General features: G+C 39.5%; 1 protein-coding gene across 3 annotated transcripts in view; it reads right to left on the bottom strand.

Moving 5' to 3' along the window:
• Itk (IL2 inducible T cell kinase) overlaps positions 1–25,394 on the bottom strand; it is a 63,353-nt gene that overhangs the window by 22,867 nt on the left and 15,092 nt on the right. For 2 of the 3 annotated variants that reach the window (XM_047556197.1, XM_047556198.1), the window contains exons 2-8: positions 21,156–21,260; positions 19,640–19,721; positions 17,766–17,894; positions 14,440–14,480; positions 10,540–10,691; positions 6,001–6,066; positions 1,688–1,742 (exon numbers count right to left, since the gene is read on the bottom strand). In XM_047556197.1, the coding sequence (XP_047412153.1) occupies positions 1,688–1,742; positions 6,001–6,066; positions 10,540–10,691; positions 14,440–14,480; positions 17,766–17,894; positions 19,640–19,721; positions 21,156–21,260 (630 nt within the window). Of the gene's footprint in view, positions 1–1,687; positions 1,743–6,000; positions 6,067–10,539; positions 10,692–14,415; positions 14,481–17,765; positions 17,895–19,639; positions 19,722–21,155; positions 21,261–25,394 lie in introns of all 3 variants that reach the window. The other variant, XM_047556199.1, reaches the window with a different exon arrangement.

The following is a 25,394-nucleotide window of genomic DNA, read 5'->3' as shown; positions in this document are numbered from 1 at the left end:
TTTGAAGAAATGACAGGACACTTAGGAGATTGCTTTTCAGTGCTTCCCAAATGTGGTTAAGTCCCAGAATCACGTAGGTACCACCTCTAGGGGTTCTGACTAATTAGGCTTGGAGTCCAGGAGTTTGGGTTTTTAAAAAATTTCTCCAATGATGCTCATGATCAGCCATGTTCTCCTTAAGTATAGGTGTTAACTTAAAAGCATTTATTAAGCATTTGATATATTCATTTATGCATCCAACAAATATTTATTGAACTGCTACTTTGTGCAAAATGAAGTTTGGGGTTCCTAGTGGCATAGAACTAGTTCCTAGTTCCTAGAAGGAGATACAGGGCTTATACTTCAGTGTAGAAAAATGTATGGGGTCATACACTAGAAGCTTTAGCTAATAAAAAGTGAAATAGAACAATTCATATCAAGAGTCCTAAATTTTTAGATAAGAAGACTCTTAGCACATCTATAAAACAATAGCTATTGTTTCAAACAGCAGAGGAGAAATGCAAAATATAGCAAGAAATTTTCTTCAATTCTAGTTGCCTATAAACTGGACTAAATCTGACAGGGAATCACTACAATTTACTCTGAGACTTATCAAAGGAGGATTGGAGAATTTGGCAAAGGAGTTCAAAATACCAGTAAGGAGGAACTTTTTCAATTACCTGAGCAAGAAAAATGGATTAAATGCCTCAAAAGTACTGCTATAAAATAGAAATCATTTTTAGCAAGTCATTGATGTGAGCTGTTCAAACTGCACTCGTAGACTTCATTATCAAATGTGTAGTTGAAAATAATAAATATTACTTTATTTAAACATAACATAATCTAGACTTTTAATTAATTGTGTACTCCTCTCAATTAGCTCTGATTAGTCAGGATTCACTATGTTCTTCAATTACACAGCCTAGGGGGTGGGTCCAGGTGCTGAGCAGCTACATAAGCATTGTGAGTTTGGCTTGGAAAATATATACAGATTCCCAGGACCTAACTTTGGGGATTCTGATTCTACAGATCTGGAATGGGACCTGGGAATCTGTATTTTTAAAAGATTTCACAGTAATTCTAACATGTTTTCCATTGGCAACCACAGGAAATGAGTAAGTCCCGAATTGACATAGAACCAAAGAAAAACCAAAATCTTTTCAAAAAAGTCCAAATCTGATATGGACTCAGCTAAAGTCCTCTCTCTCCACAAAATCCTTCCCAATTACTGCAGAGTTTGCTTGTTTACCGTAGACCATCCTCTGACTCTTTCTTCAGAACTTGTCTTGTTTCCCCTTGAGTCCCAAAGCCAGGTGCTGTGATCAGCAGTATCCATAGGGCCAGGAGCAGTGTGGCAGCACAAGTACTGGGTGACTGGCAGCCCTGATTTAGGGCACTGCTCACCTTGTACTCACTGACACATGGAGGCTCAGAAGGAAGAGGGATCTCCCCAGAGTCACACACTGAGTTGGTGACAGAACATGGACCCAAACCCAGTTCTTGTTGCTCTATACTATGCTTTTTCTCTTCTCATCCCTCCCTCCTGTGGTTGCTAGTCCTACAAATCCCCAGAACATTTGTCACCAGATATGAAAGCCATTGCTAACCTGACATGTCAACCCACTGCTCTGGTGTCAACCACTTCGTGGCTGGAAAAACAGTGCAATGTATTTTATTTTAAGTCAACAGACAGATGAAAGAGACTTACTGTGTCCAAAAGAAGTTTTTCAGCTTTGTCTCGGCTGATGCTCTTGTTATACCACCTGAATGAAACAAAAGTGCTGTGTCAATAACGTTTAAAATGTTTTCATTATATATTTATAAAAAATAATGCTAGAAAAATCACATGTACAGTTTTTGTTTCTACCAGTGTTTTCAAACTCAGAGGCAAAGTCATGATCCATTTCCAAGTAGTAAATGTTCACTTGGAAAGGAACAAATAAAACAGAATTGGTAAAATATTGATCATTGTTGAAGCTGGATTTCAGAGCATTTGTTATCTTATTCTCTCTACTTTGGTAAATGTCATAACTTTTCCATAATAAAGTTTTAGAAAACATTTGTTTTCCTTTCCATTTCATAAGTCAGTGGGTGGTAGAAGTAGGAGGGTGTTAGGGTAGCTATAAAAAGCTATTACCAATTTGAGAATTTAGCCAATATCCTTCTAAAACAACTGCCATATTTTCCTCTTCCAGATCTTTTGTAAAATATCTGGATTATTTTTATGACTTTGGCATCTGATAAGAAAACAAATAAAGAGTGATGAAGAAGAATAGATATAGTTTTAGGGGAAACTTTTTTGAATGTTATTACAATATTCAAGTCATGTCCTGACCTTCCCAGTCACCTATTAGGTAAGAGCTAAAATGATCTTTATTTGGCAATTAATCCGGAGAAGTTCTAGGTGGGGAAGGAATACCACTTACTAAACTTGCTTGGATAAGGGAATTAGTAGATTTATTTGAGCCTTACAAACCTGGTGGGACAGACCTTATACCTCCATGGGTTTTTAGAGATTAGTTGAGAACTGTCAGGTATGCTTATTACATGTGCAAGCCCCAGGCAATCAGAAGTGGCTGCCTAGAGCTGTGTGTTAAAAGGTCTGAAACCAGTCTGGGCACAGGGGGAATAGGGCCATTATCAAAAAGGGATGTCTACTTGAATTTAGTGCATAGGGAGGGAACATCAGCAAGAGTGTCACAATTTGTCTCCCTTCATTTTTGGTCCGACCCTTCATTTTGCAGAGAAGAGATCTGAACTCCAACAGGGTGAAGTAAAGTAGTGCCTCATTTGCACTTTCCCCTTCTGTGATTTCAGTTACCCATGGTCAACCACAGTCCAAAAATATTAAATGGAAAATTCCAGAAATAACTCCAGTTTTAAATTTTGTGCTTTTCTGAGTAGCATGATGAAATCTCGTACTTTTCCACTAAGTCTTACCCAGGAGGTAAATTTTCCCTTTGCCCAGAGTATCCACACTGTATACACTACCCACCTAAAGTCATTTAGTAGGTATCTTGGTAATCAGATAGACTGCTACAGTATCTCAAGTGTTTATCTTCAAGTAACCCTTATTTAACTTAATGATGGCCCCAAAGTGCAAGAGTAGTTATTAGGTCTGGGGTTGTAGCTCAGTGAAAGAGTGCTTACCTAGCATGTGTGAGGCACTGGGTTCAATTCTCAGCACCACATATAAATAAGAAATAAATAAACAAATAAACAATAAAGGTCCATCAACAACTTAAAAAAAAGAATAGTTATTATAGAACTTTGATTTTAGTATGTTGTCATAATCATTTTTTCCATTATCAGTTACTATAGGTAAACTCTTATTGTATCTAATTTATAAAGTCATGGTTGGGTAGGAAAAAAATACATTTAGAGTTCAGTTTCAGGCATCCACTGGGGGTCATGGAACATAACCCCTAAGAATAATGGGTACAACAGTAATTTGTTCAAGGTCACGTCTCCAGACCAAGGTACAGTCAATATGCCAATTCATAATTATGGTTCCAGATTGTACGTGTTTGAGTTCTTATGCAGAGCTTACCTGACAACATTAAGTTCAAGGATAAAAGGTCATCACACTGAATATCTTTTATATACCTAGCTGAATATTAAATATATGAATGTTTACTTATAAGTCTTTTTATTTTCTATATGAGATTCTATAACCTGGAAAATGCAAGCTGATAGTTCACAGTATAAGTAGGGCCAGTGGATTGTTTTGTTTGTATGGGGTAGCATTTTATTTTGAAAACTATTGAAAATTCTTTAGGTGGAGGAGTATGCTTTTTTATTTGCCCAATTTCCACCATTACTTATGAATTTATATTCTGTTAAAATTTTTAGTTTCTTTCCTCAATCACACACAAGAGATTCTGATTAAATGCACAAATGAAATCATTCAACTTAGTGATCATTTGAAATAAATGCCTATTGTTTTTCTTCAAAGGCATTGACTATAAGAAAATAATTCTATTCTATTTAAACATATCTCATATATGTTTCATTTCAATTCGAGTATTCTTGGAACGGATGAATCTTCTGTTAGCTAAGGGAAGAGCTACTTGCATATACTGATCAAACTGAGTCTCAAATTGACTCTTAAGAAAATGATAGCTCTTCACTACAGAATCTATTAGAATTTCAGTAACAAATAGCTTGGCCACATTTGAGCTAACAAGGATCACAATGAGTTAACAGGAGTCTTCTTTAGCTCATGTTCTTCAGCTTGGCATCTTATACTTAGTGAGTACTTACTTTTTAAAAAATTTAAGTAACTACAAACTTACAGAAAAGTCAAAAGATAGTATAAAAGAACTCCCATATACACTGCACCCAGATAAATCAGTGACTGAAATTTCATACATTTGCCTTTCCATTCTATTTGGAAAAACATATAGATAGCCATTTTTTTTTTTTTTCCGAACCATTTGAGAGTAGATATTTACTCCAAAGTACTTCAGTGTCTATTTTCTAAAACAGAACATTCACTTACATGGCCAAAGTATAAATTATCAAAATAATGCAACTTAATATCTTCATAGTACTGTCTAATTGAAGACCCTATCAAAACTTCATTTGTCTCACTACCATGCTTTCTAACAAAAAGATGTTACAGTTGACCATCCAATGCAGGATTATGAGGGCATTTAATTACCATGTCTCTTTATTCAACAATTACCAAAGAGCACAGGTGATTTATTTTATAAAATATTCCTTAATTTGGATTGATCTAATGTAGTCTCATGATTGAATTCAAGTTGTGCATTTTCAGGGTCAGGAATATCACAGAAGTGATGTTACACCTGATATTATTCTCAGTATATCACACAGGGAGATATATGATGTCTTTTTATTAATAAGAATTTTGATTCCTTAAATAAAATGAAGCCTACCAGTTTTCTTCACTTTGTAGTTAAAAACTATTTACAAGGAGATACTTTGAGACTATGTAAAATATACTGTACCTCATCAATTTAGTTCTGACATTCATTAATTTTTGCCTGCATAAGTTGATACTTTTAGTTATCAGTAATGATTTTTAAACTTTATCATTCCTTCTGCATTCTTTAGTTGGCCTTGTACTGTGAAAAAGAACCTTCTCATATTTATTTACTTATCTATCAATCTAATTATATAGTATAGATTCTTATTTGATTCAATGGATTATAGTCCATTCCTGTCATTTATTTTGATACTCAAACTGTCCCAATTTAGGCCAAAGGGAGTCTTGTAAAGGTGTTCATTTGACATGTCCACATTACTAAAAAGAAAAAATAATTTGTGTGCTTTTCTACTTTCTGGCTCAGAAAAGTATTCCAAGTTCATCCTGTTCTTTCCTGCCTCAACCCTGAAATCATGCAGCCATTCTCCAAGAAGTTCTGGTTCTTTTCACTGGGGAATGTTATTTAGGAACCAAGATCTGAGTGGTAGATGTACACATCACTTCTGTGTACATCTTCTGTGGCTTCTGAACCCTCAGCTCCTGAGCTAGGGCATATAGGTACATGGTGAATACTTTTCATAGTACAATCAAATTTTGTTAAACATTCAGCAGTTCCATTAAAATTACATTCATGTGAACTCTCTTCTAAATGAGAGTTTATTCAATAAGTACTTTGCACAATCTGGACAGATATTTAATGCCTATTTGTTATACTTCCTATCGGAAGCATTGTATTAAACCATATTTTATATTAGTTCATACCTGATCTAGTGTTGAAGTATGTACTTTTTTCTTTTCAAGTAAGAACAATATTCTTGGGATTCTCAATAAAAACTTTTATTTTTACCACAATCTTCTCAGGCACCTGAGAATCACCCCTTTGATAAAAGGAGAGGGCAGCATACAGACTAACATCCTTTCCTATTGGGGTGGACCTTTATTGTCCAGTAGGCCAGAGAATGGAAAGAAGATAGTAGGCCAAGAAAAGAAACCATCAATGAATAATTTACTTTTCACCTAAGGAGGATTCCTTAGTACCATATTTTTCAAAAACAAATAAAATATCTTACTCATAGGTTTCCAGGCTATTAGGAGATTTTTCCACCAGATAACTGCTTGGTACATATCCTTCATGCCTGTTAAAAAAGAAATTAGTGTTTAGACTAAAACAGAACTTTTATGTCTTCATTTTATAGGTTAAAGTCTCGCATAATTTTGTGTTTGTGATATTTTAAAGTTTCCAAATAAGGGAAATGTTAAAAGAAACGATTGCTTGTTAGTTGTTAAAAGCAATAGATTTCACCACGAAAATATAAAATATAGTAAATAACAAATGGCTCTTTTACTTTAAAAGCTTTGCTTGCTGCTGTCCTCATTGTGAAATTTCCTCTACTGGAAAGAAAGGTTAATGTTCATCTCTATTTTCTATAATGAAGCATTTTTGTGTGTGTAATATCAGCATTTTTCCACTTTAGTACTATCATTTTATTGTTAGGAAACCAACATAATTAAAAAATTCAAAAATGACTTTCCAACCACAGGTTTTAAAAGATACTTAACAGTTGTATCACAAGCTTTTAAATTCAAGGTCTACCTAAGTGAGCTTCTTCAGATACATAAACATGAGAAAATAGAATAAGGTCAGGCTGGATTTGGAGGTAGGGAGTCACTTATAAGCAGGAATATGAGCAGCTATTAAGCTGCAAATATATAAAAACATAATAAAATTAATAATATAATTTTTTTACATTTGTGCATTGCTCTGTACTTTTCAAAGTACTTTCATATCTTTGATTTTATTTAATACCAGAAGGTGAGAACAAAGACCCTACCATTCTCTGAGTTTCTGACTTGTAAAATGAGGTGCCTGAACTAGGTTATACATAAAGTCCTTCCACACTCTGCCAATGAATAAAAAAGATGTCAGATGTTTTCTTTCTTCTTTCTCCATAAAGTATTTTAATTTATATATGTAAGGCCAATTTTCAATCTAGTGATTATGTTTCATGGGGAATGTGTAATCTATATTACAGAGTTGTTTTGAAGAGTGATGAAAACAGGAACAGAAATGCCAAATACAGGATGATTATCTTATATCTTACTCCCACAGGAGATATGGCTAATTAATTCATGGTATAATTCCTTTGGAGAATTGGACATCTGGCCTCAGAATCATCCTTAACACAGTGCCCTTGGCAGCTACTGCCAAATGATAGAAGACATCTTGTTCTGAAATTTGTCATTGCTTCTGTATCTCTCTCTCTCTCTCTCTCTCTCTCTCTCTCTCTCTCTCTCTCTCTCTCTCTCTTTCATTCGATTTTATTGGTTCTTTTTAGTTATGCATGACAATAGAATCCATTCTGATGAAATTATACAAGCATGGAACATTTTGTCTTCTAATTAGGACCCTATTGTTGTGGATGTATATGATGGTGGGATTCACTTAGGTATTTATGGCATATTCATTCCACTCTCTTTACTATTCCTATCCCACTTCTCCTCCCTTCATTCCCCTTTGTCTAGTCTACTGAACGTCTCTCCTCCCCTTACCCCTGCCATTGTGGTTTAGTTTCCACGTCAGCAAAAACATTCCACCTTTGGTTTTTCTGGATTGGCTTATTTCACTTTGCATGATAGTCTCCACATCCATTCATTTACTGGCAAATGTCATAAAGTCATTCTTCTTTATGGCTGAAGAATATTTCACAATTTCTTTATCCAGTCATCTGTTGAGGGCACATAGGTTGTGCTGCTATAAACATTGATGTGACTGCATCACTGAAGTATGCTGATTTCACATCTTTTGGATATATGCAGAGGAGTGGGATAACTGGTTCAAATGGTGATTCCATTCCTAGTTTTTTGAGGAATCTACATACTGTTTCCAGAATTTCCTGTTTTTTGCCACACCACAAATGTACAATTATATTAACAGAATAAATAATACATTTGCTATTGTATAGAATAAATGTGTTTTAATAAGCCAAGCAAAAATGGATTATATACCCCAATGATATTCATTCTTATCACTTTTATACGGATATATAGAATTTACAAAGCTCTTTTGTTTCCATAATCTCATTGATTTTCTCAGCACTCTGAGACAGAAAAACTGATATTATCATCTGCATTTTACAGATAAGGAAATGGATTCACAGAGGGTGACTTGATTATAGTCACACATGACAAGAGTGGCTGATACTGAAGTCCAAGTCCTCTCTCTTCCTTCTCCTGCACTTTCCATGGTGCCACACTATATAGGAATTCCTTTTTGATGTCCTTGAAGTGCAGAGCTGAGCCCTCCCACAGGCCATTGAACAGGAGGGTAAATGGTCATTTGGGGAAAGAAGACCTAGAAGAAAAAATTTCCTGGCACATTAAATGTGCTAAATAATGTCCGTTGACTGAACTGATGAACTTCTGAGTAAGTTCATTTGTTTGTAGTTCTAAGAAGTTTATCTGTTTCTGATATGGGCCTCTCCAAAACTGGCAAAGAGAAGGTGAAGGGGCCAGCCATGAATCAGCTAGAAAGGTCAGTTCCAGATGAGGGACTTTGGGATCTGTTCTTAAACTACCTGCCTTTCAAACCACAGTGGTGGATGTGATCACATCTTGCCTACCTTCTGCCTCCTGTTTCCCCTACGGTGGGGAGGTCACCTGGAGAATGTAAATTTTAGTGGGTGTAAAGTCACGCCTTAATCTCAAATGCATTCATGTCCCTCTATTTTTACCCATCAGATTGGCTTTCTTCCTTCCTCATTTTTCATTTTTATTTTTTGAAAGTTTAAAGTGTTGGAACTTCCATAATCCTGTTGGAAGAGTATAAATTTGGCAAGCTTTCTCAGGAAATTATCTATCAGAATTGAGATATCACACACTCTGACTCAGAAATGTTAGAAATGTGATATATGTGTGTATTAAAGACACAAACACACATACGGAGATATATATTCAAAAGATTGCCAAGATGATAACATGCATGAAAAAAGCAAAATCTTCATTGCAGCTTTATTTGAAATAACAAATAAAAGAAATAATCTAGAAACTGAACATCCAATCATCCAATATAAGATAATTCATAATTTATTTATATATTCTACCACAACATGACTGTTAAAAGAGGTAGATTTGCATATGGCGATATTAAAAGATGTCTGAGTTACAGTATGGAAGGATAAAAGAAAGTCAAAGGACAGAAAGAATCATCTTAAGGCAAATGAACAAAGAATGGGCTTGTATCTGTAACTTGTCCAACACACAAAAGAAAGTATTAACCGTGATTACGTTTGGAATTGATACGGGGGAGGGAAATACAGGATAGCTGATTTTTCATGTTAGGTAACCACTCTGCCACCGAACTACATCCCCTTTTTTTCCTTTTAAGTAAAAAAATCCCATTGTCTTTTTGTTTTTGTTTTTTAATAAAATATTGGCATAGACTACCCAGATGTTGCAATGCTGGAATATTCTAGTTCATATTTTAAGATTAATAAAGCCTCATACTTAAAACATTTAAATACCTAATATGAACATATAAGAATGTTAACACAAGCTGGATATAATCACAGGAGGCTGAGACAGGAAGATCTCAAGTTCCAAGTCAGCCTCAGCAACTTAGCAAGGCCCTAGGTAACTTAGTGAATTCCTGTCTCAAAATAAAAAATAAAAAGGACTGGGGACGTGACTCCATGGTTAAGTGCCCCTGGGTTCAATTCCTCCTGGTGCCAAAAAAAAAAAAAAAAAAAGAAAAAAATTTTTTTAAATGTTAACACAGTGTTGGTATTTGCAAAATGTTGAAAATAACCCAAGTTCCTACCAGGGGAATTTGCTAAATTAGGATACATTTTTGGACTGGACCTATGCTATCATTCAAATCATATTCTGGAGTTGTTCCAGGGGTTGGCTAAATACCTCTGATACATTAAAAGGGAAAAAATAAAGCTATCTAAAGCAGTATGAATCTCATACAATTAAACTAAGCACTAATAACTAGGACAATACATCCCAGAGCATTCTGAAAGCTAATAATAGTAATTTGATAGTTCAGATTAGTGAAGGGCTCATGCATGACATTTTTCATTCAAAAATCCTATGGTGAGCAATTACTATTCATCCAACTTTATTTTCTGCAACACACCATTTGGATGAATAGTTCAGTGGCTGCAGTCACAACTAAATCTTCAGGATCTTCTTTCTGATGCTTCCTGATATAACCACACATCTGCACCATCTCTACAGTTTCTTTCCACTGAAAATCAAGCACTTCAAAATTGCATGTACCTTCAGCCCCACTTCAACACTCAAGAGCAACAGTGCTTTGCAGAACAAGTTGCCAATCTCCCAAACTGCCAGGGTCAGTGGAAAAACCCAGGGGTTTTTAAACGAGTTTAGTGCTGGGAGTGCTTAAGACAGGGAGCAGGCACAGAAAGGGCTACCTCCAGGCCACTTCTGAGAAGAGCAAAGACTCTAGTCACCCCTCCCACTTCCTTCTGCCTCCGCTCTCATCAGTGAGGTGGGTGCACTAAGCGGGGAAGGACAAGTGATTCTGGTATGTTCTTTGTTTCCACTGTACCTCAAATGCTGGGACAGGAGACATGAAGATGCCTTACCCATTCCTGTCTTGGACTCTCCACCAGTGACTCTCAGAACTATCCAGTAGGTAGTACTCTTCATTGCGCTGCAGGGCGAGTTCCTGGGGATCGTTGGTTTGGTAGTCATACAGGGCAATGACCAGGGTTTCTTCAGGTTCCTGCAGGGATCGCTGGGGAGGGGACCAAAACCAAGCAGAGTCATAAGAAGGCAGTAAAGTGCATAGAAAAGACAGCAAATCCCTGTGTTGTAACTTGTTCTTGGATCTATGCCAGCTTAGCCCACCAGCTCCTACCATACCCTGGGGTGTTTACAGAGACAATCAACTTTTTTCTACTTAGCTTTCTTTAAATGTTAGAATCATGGCACTGAATAGAATCTGAAGGACATCAGTGCCCAATTTTTTCATTCTAAGAAATAAATCCTGACCACAGTGAATTCCAAGCAGTCTCATGCTTTCCACAAGTCTGGTGGTTTCTCTGCCTGCACCATGTCATAGGCTGCAGCCTCTCCAGCATCATCCTCTTGTGAAGGAAATGCAGGTGACACTAAACCACTCCACCAATGCTTTGCTGATTTGATTTATGGGTTCACCCCAATCCACAGAATCATATTGGAGCTGGGATTCCTCTGAGAGATCATTTAATCCATTCTTTCATTTAGGATGGGGATACAGTCCCAGCTGGGGAAATGAACCCAGCCAGTTTAGGTAGAATTAGTCTTAATGCTCCCTACACTATTAACACATAGATTCCTTCTACTTGAGCCTCTCTGGCATACGTCTATGACCTGTAGTTCCTTTCTTAGGATGAAATATTAAGGACATGGAGAAGACTGTAAAGCAAACAATCACCAGAGTTCAGGATGGGTATAGGTTGACAGACATGGGAATGACTGAGTTACTGGTTAGAATGTAACTTCGTATCAGGAAGTCACAAGTTCTCTGAGTACATTGAAGCATTTAGTGGCATAAAATACTGGAACTAAAATTTAAAAAAGTCTTGTCTTACTGATGTAGTGTGTCATCCCAGTGTAGCCCAGATGGAAATCTGAAATCCAGGTATTTGTGGAGCTTGTGTGATGGTGGTGTACTGGGTACTACAGATAGATAAGAGCTGAGGGACATGAGGCTTTTTCTCAGAAACTAATGGTAGAGGAACTGTGTTCAAGAGCACCTGAGGAAATACAGGAGGGATATGGTATGGCATTTGTCTCCCGATAGGTCCATCTCACTGATTACTTCTTATGAAGAGAAAGGTCAGAGTAGATTTCTCAAATAATGTAGATATCCTTCTATAAGGGGAGCAAAGGACATCTGGGGGCGATTAGGAATGTTACAAAATTTGAGATGTGCTACAGGTATTTAGTGGCTACAGCTAAGATTACAAAATGCTCTGCAGGGCAGTATGGCCTGTACAACTTTTGAATGTCCTGTTAAATATTTGTCTGGTGAGAAACCTGCTTATAATTATGATATGTAAGGAGACCCTAAGCCAAAGGCTAGCTTTTACCTCAATCTAACACAAAGTACTGAATTTCCCAGGAATGTCACTACCCAATGCACTAAGGAGAGTTTAGACTTTGTTTAATTGAGAATTTTACCAAGAATCGTTCACCATTTTGGAAAATCACAGCATAGGTGTTAACATTGTATTTGAGTCACTAGTAAAACATTCCTTTGTCAGTTGGGTTTGAGCTGTCAATTTCAGTGGGATTCTACCTGCTGGCACAAGCAATTGGTTATTTCTGTGTCTTCAAGTATAGCCATGCCACAATATTGATATATAGAAACATGCTATAATGTTTTTGGTTTTAATACTACACTTAGAGCATTTATTGATTCTTTTAAAATGATATTTAATAAGTTGTATTATTTATGACTGTCTTTTCAGGATAACAAAGATCCCTTTATAAAATATTTGTCATAAAAAGGGAACACTGGGTCTTATGTGGTTAGGAACCACTAGAGTAGAGTAAGAAGATCAAGGGAAGATGTTTGTAGAAAATGAGGGAATTTGAGCTCAAAAAGGCTGCTTTGGAGCTGAATGGGTACAGTGAGACTTGGAGTAAATGAGGGTCCCATTTCCTGGCTTCTTTTCTATATCGCTCAAAATAACCCTGACTCCCAAGAGCTCTCCTGGTCCCAGATCGGGGGAGCTCCCCTGGGCTGAGGGGCCCTCCCAGAGAGCTCAGATGGTAGTAGATAGAAGAGTGTGCTTTGGTAGGGAATCAGGAAGAAAAGGCATAGGCAGACACAATCCTGATTGGCCTCTTAGAAAGTTCTTCTGGATTGACTGGGGGCATCTTAAGGATGAGCTGAGCTCCTTCCTATAAATGAGGGGGTCAAGAGGACTTGGAATTTGGACTTGGGTGGGAAACATGACCTTGTTTGCACCCTGGAGAGATCTGGAACTGTTTGACCATGGAGATTCTCCATTTTGACCAAAATAGCCATCCCCCCTCTCTGGAAGACTTCTGTATAGTCATTCACTCACAGAATGAGGTCTAAAACAGCTTAAAAACATTGTTTCTCTATATGCCAACTGGAGATGTCATTACCCCTCAAGTAAGAAAGATAGTAGGAAAAGAGAGAAATGACTTCAAGCAGATCAGAGTAATACAGTGTTGAAACGGCTTTAGATGTGTGATTGAAATTAGAGCAATGATCCAGAAACCCCTGTGGTCACAATGTTCAAAGAGTATGGATGCTACTCCTCCAGGTCTGAAAAGCCAAATGGCAGAGTCCAGCGGGTAATAGACTTCACTTTCATTGACACTTAGAATAAGGCAGGGGCAGACTGACTTAGGCCGGGAGGTGTGGGTTTAGGTGGGATTGCCAGGGGAACCATCTACAAGTGAGGGCAGAGGGGTTCCAAACCACATCTGCAAGGACAATGTTAAAACAGTCTTCAGAGGACCAGTGGAAGTAAAGGAAAGAGCTCATTTTCTGCTACAGTATAAGTACATCTCTTCCCTGTTGTGAGGGAGTAGGCTGATGACAGATCTAAAAACCAGCCTGAGGTTTTCAGGATTAGAGCTTCCTTCATAGGGAGGCGGCCAGTTTTGAAATGTCATCACGTTGGCTCGGGAGGGGAGGGGAGCAGAGCTCAGTCTTAAAGAAGAAGCATGAAGAACTGGTAGGTTCTGGAATAGAGGAAAAGTAATTAAATGTGGGTATTGGGATTAATATGCCCAGGAAACAAGGGCCAATCCGTTCCTGTTTTTGTTGTTGCTATTATTGTTGTTTTCTCTCTCTTCCTAACAATCTTCCCCAGAGCTGGTGCTTATACCATCTAACTTGTGTAAATCAGTACACTACAGACCAGTGGTTCTCAAACTTGAATGTACCTTAGAATCACCTGAGGCTTATTCAAAGGCACACACTACAGGGCCTATTTGGATGCAGTAGGTCTGGGGTGTTGCCTGAGAAATTGCATTTCTGTCAGGCTCCCAAGCAATGCTGATACTGCTGGTTTATGGACCAAACATTGAGACCCATCACTAAAACTATGGACCACCACGCCAGGAAATGTATCCTGCTACATGTCCTTTGGAAAGCCTCAAGACATCTCTTGGGCCTTGATTTCCCAATAAAACTATAACCCTCTGAGGTGGATAGTAGAGATACTTAGTTTTAACGCAAACAACAGAAGTGTGGAAATGCTTTGTGACACATAAAGTGTTACCAAATTTACATCTCCAGAGTAAATACACAGTTTAATATCAGTGATTGTAGAGTGAAATCAGGGAGGTGGAGCTTCCGCCGCTGAGTGGCCCTTTAAGCGGAGAGACCCATGAAATAGCACAAGAAACATGTTGAGTTCTGCTGATGACCAGGGCTTGAGAAGCCCCGGCAGATGCCGCTCAGGCCTGCCGCACTATGGGCCCACCTGTGCCTGGAACTTGGACTCTTCACTCACCCTGTTATCTTCAGGAGTAGGAGGAAGAGGCTTCTTTGAAGCTAAAATAAGAAAAACAGAAAAAGAAGGTGAGCGTGAAACTCAATGGGCCCAACTGGGGACCTTTCAGAGAAAAAAGGGTTGAAGGAAAAACAACGAAAGGAAAGGGGCCAGAAGAAGGTGACGCAACACACAGAAACTAGAACTGGCCTTGCAGAGCCTGTCTTATTTACCTCTTTCACTGCTGGTTTCCAATTCCCTTTTCTAGAAAACACTAGAAATTTTTAGAAATTAATATTCTGGACTTTCTATCTGTATTCCCAGGAAAAACTTGATAGGGGTGGGGGTGAGTCTTGACCCCTTTTCTGCAGGTTCAGAGACTTCCACTAATCTATGTGCCACCAGCTAAGCCCAGGAGTGGGAATTGGTGACTCAGGGGACAGTGACTCACTGGTTTTCTCATGTTGTAGGGCTGAGGAGGGGAGGATGAGGTGGGAGGTCATTGTGCTCCTCTTTGAGTGAGATGAAATCTGCTTTTAGTTGGCATCTTAAGGCATCTGAACATGTTGCTTCCCCAAATTACAGCCCCATCTCCTCCATCTCACTGTCCGCCTCTCTCTCTCTGCTTGTGTCTCCACATCTCCCTCTCTTTCCTCTCCTCTCTCTCCTCCCTTCTCTTCTCTGCTTTCTCTCCCTTTCCCTCTCTCCATCCTTTCATCTCTTCATCTTCATCTCTCACTTTTCTTCTTTGTGGCATTGCAAGGGTCAGGCCTGCCATCCATGGGCCACAGTTGTGTCTGTGTGGAGGAGCATGTGTGGTGGGGGTTGGAGGGAGGGACTGCACAGGCTTCAGCTCAGTGCAAAGACTGCTTTAATTGTTAGAGATCAGAAGGGAAGGGACTGTGCAGGCAGACAGTGAGACCTCATCTCAACATGAAGTGGACTTGCAGTTGGACAGCTCACGTCAGGTGATGTGGGAAAGGGGATCCACCCATTGGGGCTACAGCCCAGTCTGTGCTCACTCCTTAAGCAAGAGAAGGCTGGGGTATTGGGCTTACAATCTCTTCATCTCCATCCATGATTCCTACTGAGCACTCAACTTGAGAGCCAGAGACTACTTGTGGTCTAACCCCAGCTCTACCAATATAACCTGTATGGCCTTGAGCCCCTTCCAGCTCTGGACATTCTGTGACTGGCCTTTTTCTTTTTCTGTGGCCTTGTTTCCTTCCTTTCCCTCTGTGTGACAATGGTGTAAAATGTGCTTCGGGCTGGCTCTCATTACAGAAACCCAGTGTTGCTGTGAGTTGGTGTATCAGGATCCATTCTCCTCAGTCATTTCTGCTGCTTTGCAGGTACTCGCTCAGACAGCCCTATCTCGGCCTCAGATGCATTCCTCCACAAATAAGAAAGACTATTAGACACAGTAACATCTATTGAGAACTCAGTAAATGCTAGCAGCTGTGCTAAGAACTTTCTACAACCCCAAAGAACCTCGCAGCAATGATACAAAGTATAGTAACCCCATCTACATTTGATGGGTGAGGTTGTTTAACTGAGTGCTGATTGAGGAGATTCTCAGAGGCAGAGACTCAGTGGATTGCAGCAGGGGAAATCATTAGCAGGTGGCTTCACAGTGCACCCATGGAAGTGCCACCAGTTGCTAGGTCTAAGTTCTTGTGGGTAGGAGCTCTCCACATGACCAGCACTCCTGAGTGTAGTTATGGTGAGTCAGTCAGACCCTCCTAGCACTTCAGTCACGTGTCTAGCACTCAGCAGAGGGAACATCTGTGCATACTGCAAAGGAATAGTTGCAAAATGCACATTGAAAACTACAAAATGGAAACACAGATTCAAGGAATTTCAGAGTTGGAAGGGACCATGGGCATTATTTCATCTTAGTCCCCTAAGACCTCTCCTTTGTCTTTGAGACAAGGGCATTTATGACCAAGTGACTCTTCCGAGGGCCCACAGCAAGGTGCTGGTAGGGATTTGGAGACCAGATTTCTGGTTTGGGAGAGGGCTTCCACTCACTGAGGCAAGGCTGTGCCATCCTGCTGGTGAGGTAGCTTCTGCCCACACTATACCTTCTGCTTCTTTCTCTTACATGCTGCTCCCGTGAGTAGGACCAAAGGGGCTAATGTGCAGGGTCACTGCCTTCTAAAGCTCAGTAAATATTCTCCTGGGCTTGTGGACTGGTGACCTTGAAAGACTCTTTTTTCCTGAGGGGGAAGGTGAGAAGTGGTGGTTTCTAGAGTGGTGCTGAGACAGGCTGTGACTCAGGAAGCCACGGAAAACCCGGCCCCATGTTACATCCGCCTAGGGCTGTCAGTCTCGAGTATTAAGGTTAGTGACGGAAAAGAAAAGAAAAGAGAAGAAGAGAAGGGAGGAAAAGGCAGCCACGGAGGAGAGATTAGGAGGGACGAAAGTGGAAGCACCAGCTTGCTTGGGCCATCCCTCCTGTTCAACAATGGGTTTGCAGAGCCCTTCCCAGCACGAATGCTCAAGGGCATCCATTTCTTTACCATCACACATACCCTCAAGGCTGTGAGGAGCAAGAGTGTAATGCGTGTGCCAGACTATGAGAGTGAAGCTGCACTTTATTGGATGTTAAGGTACCAAAGTCATACCATAAGATAGGTTCAAGTTGCTGTCCAGTTCCCAGGACCTGAGCCTTTGATGTCAAAGACCAAGAAACCACTTCTTCTGTTTTCACTTTGAATTTAGACCATAATCTCCTTTCCTCTGAGATTGTATAGGTAAAGGGCAAGTTTGAAGGGGGGAGGGGTGTTAAATAAAGTATTTTTCCTCCCCTCTCCTCCAAGGGTATAGAGTTGAATTTGTGTAATTAAATACATGTGATGTGATGCCAGTTTAATAAATAATTTCTTAATAAATAATTAAGAAACATAAATAAAATATAAGTAAGTATAGAAATAATGAATAAATATTATGTGCTTCTTAAGGCTGTCACTATACTTTAAGATTTAAATAGACTATACCTTCAAATTTCCTGCCACTAGGTTATATCAGTGCTTCTCAAACTTTACTGTGCACACAAATCTAGAGATTTTGTAAAAATGCATATTCTGATCCAGTAGATCTGGAGTGGGACCAGAGAATTTGCATTTCTAACTAACTCTCAGGTGGTGTTGATGCTCTCGGTGTGAGAACTATGCTTTGAGTAGCTAGGAAGTACATAGACACCAACCTCAAGATGAATGAGCATTAGTAGAGTAGAGGTAAAGACAGATGATTCCCCTCTAAAAATTCTGAAAACATAGAATTTTGCAACCAAATCCTTGACAGCCCAGTCCATTCAAAAGAAAAACTGGAATTTCCAGTCTTACCATTCTTGGTTGGATCATACTGAGCGCAGCCTGCTGCAAGTTTCTCCAGCTGAGAACAGCACCTCCACCTCCCATCCATCCAGAAATTAGGATGATACTTGGACACCAAACTGTTATTGTTCCTCGTTTCTGAAAGGGATTGGCACCACAGAAGAGTTATTTCCAGGGCAGTCTCTCAAGGGCCATCAGTGTCATGACCTTCCTGCTGTGTGACCTGAGCAAATATTATCCAGAACAGTCAGAAAAATGGCAAGTAAATTCATTGTGCTATCTACTGGGGGAGCATGTATTAAATTTGGCTTCAGCAGATCTGTGTTCTTCTCTGGCTCTGCCTCCAGTTTTCTGTGTGTCCCCAGGTTGGGCAAACCCTCACCTAAGCCTCGGTTTCCTCCACTGTGCAAAGAGGTTATTAAACTGGATCAGTGAACTCCACGAGGGGGTTGAGGGGCAATGGGAAGGCTGAGAGGGTAGGATTCCCACCTGTTCACCTTCTCACTTCAACCATTTCAACCACAACAGTTTTGCTTTTAACCCTTCTAGATGTGACTTTGAAATAAAATTCTGGTAGGAAAAAAGGGACTCTGCTATTGAAAAAAAAAGTGTAAGACCCACAGAACTAGATAGTTGATCACTAATGCTCCTTCCAGCTTCAACATCCTATGCATTAAACCCCCTCTCAGAAGGAGGGTGGCCAGTGGATATGCTGGGACCCTTTGGATTACTTTTTAGTGTTTGTTCTATCTGTCCCATGATGCAAAAACATTACAAATAAGGGCACTTTCCAGCTTACCTGGAAATTGCCTGTTCATATCCCATTTGAGACTTTCAACAACCTTGGAAGTAGATGGGACTTGTAAGTTTATTTCCATTTTTCAGAGAGAGGAATCATGGCTCCAGAGATAAAAAGGGGCTTGCATCCCCTTAGTCCTAGTAGCTACTTAGAGACAGATTTATATTTGAACTCAGATCTCCTGACACATCAGGTGCTTCAGGCTAAAGGACCATATAGTCACACTGATCCAGTGCTTTTGGGGGATGAGTCTTGTTCTAAGTGCCTTACATGCCCTAAATCATTTAATTGTCACAACAACCCCATGACTGTTATTAGTCAAAATTTATAGCTGAGGAAATGGAGACACACAAAGGTCAAGGAACTTGGCCAAGGTCACACACTAATAATTGGCTAAGCTGGGATATTTACCTTAGTGGCCAGGCTCTTCATCCTATAGACTTCAGATACTCTGCTGCCTAATTATGCCATCAGGAAAGTGAGACTTAAGAAATGTCCTTTCTGATGGTCTGAGTGACTTTAAAGTTAGCTAGTGTGAATTTGGTGCTGACAATGGCCAGGCTAGTTTCAAGAATTTTACTCACACAGGTATTACTGTTTTTCCCTCCTCCTCTTCTTGTTTAATAGATGGACAAACCAAGACCCAGAGCAGCTAAGAACTTTACCAAGACAAAATAGTAAGTGGAAGAGGCATACTTTGAACCTAAATAAGCCATCAAACCCCAGGGCCACATTCTCACACTCACTGTAGCAGGGATTGCAAACTTTATCTTAAAGTACCAAAGAGCAAATATTTTAAGTTTTTCTGAACAAGAGGCAAAACTTTTTTGTGTGTGGGTACTTATTTCGTACTTTAAAATGGACTGTTTAAAAAAGAAAAGATCATTTTTAGTTTGGCCAATCCCTGAACTCTACAGGTTAGGACCTCTTGGTCTTGGGGTAAATATTTGGGAACTTCATCAACACCAATAGGGAGAAATGTTTGGGGTCAGTTGCTCTCAAACCACACTCTATTATATCATGGAATCCAAGCCTATTGTAAGATGAACGGTCTCAGCGACCAGTGGCTCAGGAGTCTGATTACCTTCTTTCAGGGCCAGCACCCAGCGCTGCCGGCTCTCGCGGTCTGGTGCAAACACATACAGCAGGTAGTTGTCGTGCACAACCTGGGGACACACACAAAATCCAGTGTGAGAAAAATCCAAAGATAGTTGACTGACAGCAGATGCATCTGGCTTACTGGCTGAAGGAGGGGTCTCCAGTGTTTGTCGCCATTCATTTAAGTAAATTTGTGTGATTAGGGAACCTGTCTCCTTTTAATCCAGATGCCTGTGTGCTGTGCTATCAGAGGGTAAACCTACACACCTTAGGCTGCTTGTCTGAGATTCCATCCCACACAAGCAAGTGCTAAATTAAACTAGCAGGAGAAATTTGACTAGATAGCATGTTTATTTCTGTGATATATAAAAAAAATTATTCCAGCATATGTAAGAATAAGTTATTAGATGACAAATTTGTAACCAAAACTTTTAAAAATTCTTATTTTAAATAGTTGAAGCCTCACAAGAAGTTCCAAAAACAGTACAGAATTTCTGTATGCTTTTCACTTACCTTTCCCCACTGATAATATCTTACATAACCATAGCATACTTTTAAAGCAGGAAATTGACATTAGTACAATACTATTAACTACACTACAGATCTCTGAATTTCATCAATTTTTTTCACGTACTCATTTGTCATTGGGATTTTTAACAACTGGGAAATTCATGTTGATCCTTTTACTTTCAGTCTTGAAAATTCCAACTCATAGGGGCCAGTTTTCTAGTAAGAAAAAGAAGTTCTTTTCTATGACACAATTAGTAAGGAATATTCACCCCTCAGTAGGCAAGCAAGTATGGTGCCCTGGGATGAACAGGGAGATATTCACATTTTTGGAGCCATAAAAGCCAAGAGTGATAAGCCGGATATAGTGATAAGACTCTTCAGGTATCTTCCTCCAGCTCTGTCCAATAGAACTTTCTGTAGTGAGAAATAATCTATAATCTGTTCTGTCCAACACAGTATGTAGTAGCTACTTGTGGTTATTTAACATGTGCAATATAGCCAGTGTGACTGGGGAGCTAAATTTTTAATATCATTTAAGTAATTTAATCATCCACATTAGCCTAGTGGCAACTGTGTTGAATAGCACAACCTACTTCAGATCATTCTTTGATTGCAAAATTGAAATCTTTCTCCCTTAATAACCTTGAGCAATTTATAACCAAGGATTGCAATCTGTTGCCCAAATCAGGAATAAATAGTACTGGAACATTAGACCTGGGGTTCTTGAAAGCAGTTTACCCTTTCTCCAGGAGCTGAGTAACTAGAACTTTCCTTGAGGTATGGAAGACAAGAGAGAAAAGAGAATGAAGAACAACCTTTCAAGATTTTGTGCTTAGCTGTTGCTGAACAGATGTTGCAGTAGCTTTCTCATGGCTTGGTCTGAGTTCTAGTCCTGAAGAGTTATCCTTTCCCCACTTTCTCTCACAGTGACTGGAGATTTTAACCACGATCAGGGAATAAGAAACTATCTGCACTAGGCCTGATAGACTTACCTGAAATGGGTACTTATAGTGGCATGGGATGCTAATGTCACTTTTCACAATCTCAACACATTTGATTCGGGAGAGTTCAATGGAGCCCTTCAATGTACGCTTTTTCTGTGAGAAAAAGTAAGTAAGAGAGAAGACAATATTGTTATCTAGAATAGTTCCAGAAATCCACTGCTAGATGAGTTCCATTGGCTTTATAAATTAACCCAACCACAAAACTTAAAGCTGCCTCCTGGCCTTCAGTCTGAGAAAAACACTGTGCAAATTGTGGGAGAATGTGCCTTTTGAATGGTCTTTTTGACAGGGTCATTGTACAGTATCATACACCCCTCTGTCCTGGTGACAAATGGCAGTATTCACAGAACTCGTACCTGGGAAGTGTAGTGCAACCTACAGGAAATGAAGTAAACAGGTGTCAATATTCTCTGTTGTTAGCCATCCAATGATCCTTTCCACACAGTAATTGAGCTCAGGCTTGACCTGGGTGGTAATGGGTACTTTTAGTGACATCTTTTTTCCTGCATCTGGCTTCTCCATGTCCCTTAGTTATTCACATTCCCACAATGAAAACCCTGCAGGATACTCCTTTCTGTTCTCTGTAACTATCCCTCCTGCCCCACTTTTCCCCTCTCCATCAAATCTTACGGCCCCCATGTCTCATTCCCTTGGAAGCCTGCTAGATATATTTCCCTGATAACTAAAGGTGTTCGTGATTTTTAATGATGCTACATGTTGCCCGTTTGTAAGGGTCTTTGTGCTTGGAAAATGGTTCTCAGGGGATAGAATTCCTTGCATCATGGGACAGATTCTATTGGTAGGCTGTCAAGCTTCAAGGAAGGCTAGTTAGGGAAAGGCTTTTGGATAACAGAAGCTTTTCTCAGATGCCTACATTTAGGCTGCCATTGAGCACTGAATAAGAATTTAATTCAACCATGTCATTGTCCTTCCTAAAGAGGTAGAAAATGGTGGTGAAAGGACATTAGAAAGGTGAGGTTTAAAGTTGGGCTGTGCCTCTTCTTACCAGATCTGTGACCCTGGGCAATTCAGCTAATCTTCTAGAACATTGGTTTCTATATTTTGTGAGAATAACACCACCTACCTTTTAAGGGTTGACTGGGGAATAAAATATGATGATATACACAAATTGCCTGGTTTACAACAAGTGCCTTCAATAAAGAATACCTTCTCAAATACAGAGGCTAAGGAAGTCCTAACAACTACAAGAGTCATTATACAAGGATGTACTTGGTTATCACTGAGAGCCATGACGTCATCAAATTCTCCAGAAGTGACTGAAGTCTTAACTTCCTGCTTTTTGATCCCCAGGCAGAGCTTTGCTTTAGCAGTTGAGGCACAGAACTGAGATGAAAAAACTCAAGAGGTGAGAAGTAGACCTCATCGAATACAGGGAAACTTTGTGATGCTTTTTTAAAAATTTTCTTATAAAAACTATTTTAGCCATTTTTTTGAAAGTCAAAAATCTATCCATGTTTAGAAAAAAAAAACATGGAGATTTGTGAAGAAAATACTTACAATGCCTTATTGTCTACCCTTCTCCAACCCTGAGGTAGCCCAGAGAAGCCATTTGGAATGTTGTTTTCTTTCCCCTGTACATGTATATAGCACATACAGATAAATAAAAATGAGCATCTGCTCACATATTGGTTTAGAAGTTACTTTTGTAATCTAATGATATATTAACAGTCTATTAAAAACCTCTACAAACATGTGCCCTTTGAACTCAAACTGACTTCTCATTTAGAGTCTTCCACAGCTAGAAATACATGCCCTGGTGCTGCCCATAATCATAGTTCTTAGGAATGGATGATCTGTTTTTCAAAAACAGAAGAGCACAGCAGAGCTGCTGGCGGCTTTTTCAACACCCATCTGCAACTCCTGTGAGCAAGAAGCCTCAGCTTTGAGGTTACCTTGTTTCTATCGCTTTGGGCTTATTTCCTTCGTATAGCTGGTAAAATGAAACAAAAGGCTCATGGTAGTATTGTGAGAACTCTGTTGGCTGACATTTTTGTGTTTGAAAACGACTAAGTTCAAAGCTCCGAAGAGCAGAGAGCAGGACATCTGTGCCATCTCCCAGTGCCTAGCAAAGAGGCTGGCCCACGGCAGAGGTAGCTAGGTAGAGAAGAGCAACTAGACTGGAGCACAGTTTAAATCATCTTAGTCAGATTAGGGCATGTAGCTATTTAGGAAATATTTGAGTGCCAGCTACAAGCAAGATGCTGTTCTGAGTTCAGGAGATAGGGCTGTGAACATGGCAGACTCTCATGGGGCTCACATTATACACAGTCCCTGACTTATGATGGTTTGATTTAGGATTTTTTTTTTTTTTTTTTGACTTTACAATGGTGTGAAAGCATTCAGTAGAAATTGTACTTCAAATATTTTATTTGAACCTTTTCCTGGGCTGACAACATGTGGCACCATACTCTGTCTCTCAGTGCTGGGCTGTGGCAACAAGCCACAGCTATAGCCAGCCATGTGGACACTAAGAGAAGTGTACTGTGTTGCTAAGCTAGGATGTTCAGTAGGTTAGGTGCATTAAATGCAATTTTAATTTTTAATTTTTAATTTTCAACTTATGATGGGCTTATCAGGATGCAAGGGAAGGTCGAAAGACAAACAAGTGCTATAAAGAAAATGGACAGGTAGATCTCACTGAGGTCATTAGGGCAGGTCCCTGGAGAGAAGGCACTCCTAGGAGTCATCTGTGAGCAGGTCTAGGGGAGTGTACAGTCGTGGTAGGGTGAGTAGCCAAGCAAAATTCCTGGGTAGAAAAGTACTAGGTAAGTACCGCTTTGCAATCAGAACAGAAGGTGGAGGCGAACATTAACTGGAGTTAAGAGTAGGAATAAAAATTCTATGTGTGATTCTAAAGTAACATTGCCAACAGAAAAAGGAACCGAGCCAGCAATGGAATTTACAGTTTTTCAGTGGGCCCATTCAAAACAGCAACAGTAACAAGTAAAATTATTTTGACAATTATGATATTTAGCCTGATATATCTAAAATATTATCATTTCAAACTGCAATCAACATAAAAATTAGTGAGATATATTCTTTCTTGGTACCTTGTTTTAAAATGTGTGTATTTTATAGCACATCTTAGTTTGGACTTGCGCGTGTTAAGTGCTCAGTAGCCACACAATGTCCAAGGGAGATTTCTCATCTCAACTCAGAATCATCTGATCTTTTGATTTTTTTAATATGCATTGATTCCAAACACAGATTTTAAGAGACATTCATTACTTAGTCCTTCAGGTGACCCCATTCTTGGGTTTGCTCTTCTGTTGGAATGGATTTCATAGTCCACAATTAACCTTCCTCTCATTCCCAAAGGAGCACCAGGGATTCCTCCACACAATAAGTCCATCCCGTCTAGCCAACCTCTCCAGAGGCCCTGAGGCCAGTTCTCCTAGGATCTCACAAGAACTGATCTGTGGTAAACAGCAGAACCAGTTTTGCACTCCGAGAGTCACTGGGGAGCAGCGGGTCAAGGAGCTAAACACAGTTCAGTCTCTGGGAAACTGTGATTACCTATAATCATCCCAAACAACTGTACTATTTCTGAAAAATGCAGAATAAAACCTTCCAAGGAAACCACACAAAAGCTGCCAAAGAGAGAGACCAAGTCAAATCTGCCCTCATTCTTACTTGTTATTCTGTCTGCACCACAGGATTTAGCTTAGCCTTGTTTCTTTTCTTGGCCTTGCTCGAAGCTATGCTGTCTTCACATTCTAATGCCTTGCCTGGACGTCTGCATGTGTCAAAACAATCCAAGATGCTGATGTGTACAAATCTGCATAAAGGCAAGCTTGTGCAAGTAGTTTTTATACCCTCTTTCTTTATATGGTGATATTTTGTATAAAACAACTTGGATTGTGAATTTCAAATACAGGAGCAGGAAAAACAATGAAAGATAATAATGAGAACTTTTTGAGCATTTATACTTCAAGCATTCAACATGCTCATTTAATCATAATCCAATGAAGTATTATTCCTTTTTTTTTTTGTAGTACTGGGGATTGAACCAAAAATCAGGGGTGTTCTATCACTGAGTTACACTATCAGTCCTTATATTTTTGAGAAAGGGTCTCATATGTTACCCAGGCTGGTCTCACACTTGTGATTCTCCTGCCTCAGCCTCCCAAGTAGCTGGGATTGCAGGCTTGCACCAACTTACCTAGCCAATTTCCCCACTTTATAGGTAGGAAAACTGAGGTTGGG

The sequence above is a fragment of the Sciurus carolinensis genome, chromosome 6, assembly GCF_902686445.1.
Source record: "Sciurus carolinensis chromosome 6, mSciCar1.2, whole genome shotgun sequence".
Taxonomy (NCBI): Eukaryota; Metazoa; Chordata; class Mammalia; order Rodentia; family Sciuridae; genus Sciurus; species Sciurus carolinensis.
Note: the sequence above shows the minus strand (reverse complement) of the source record. Positions and strands in the feature narration are given on the sequence as shown.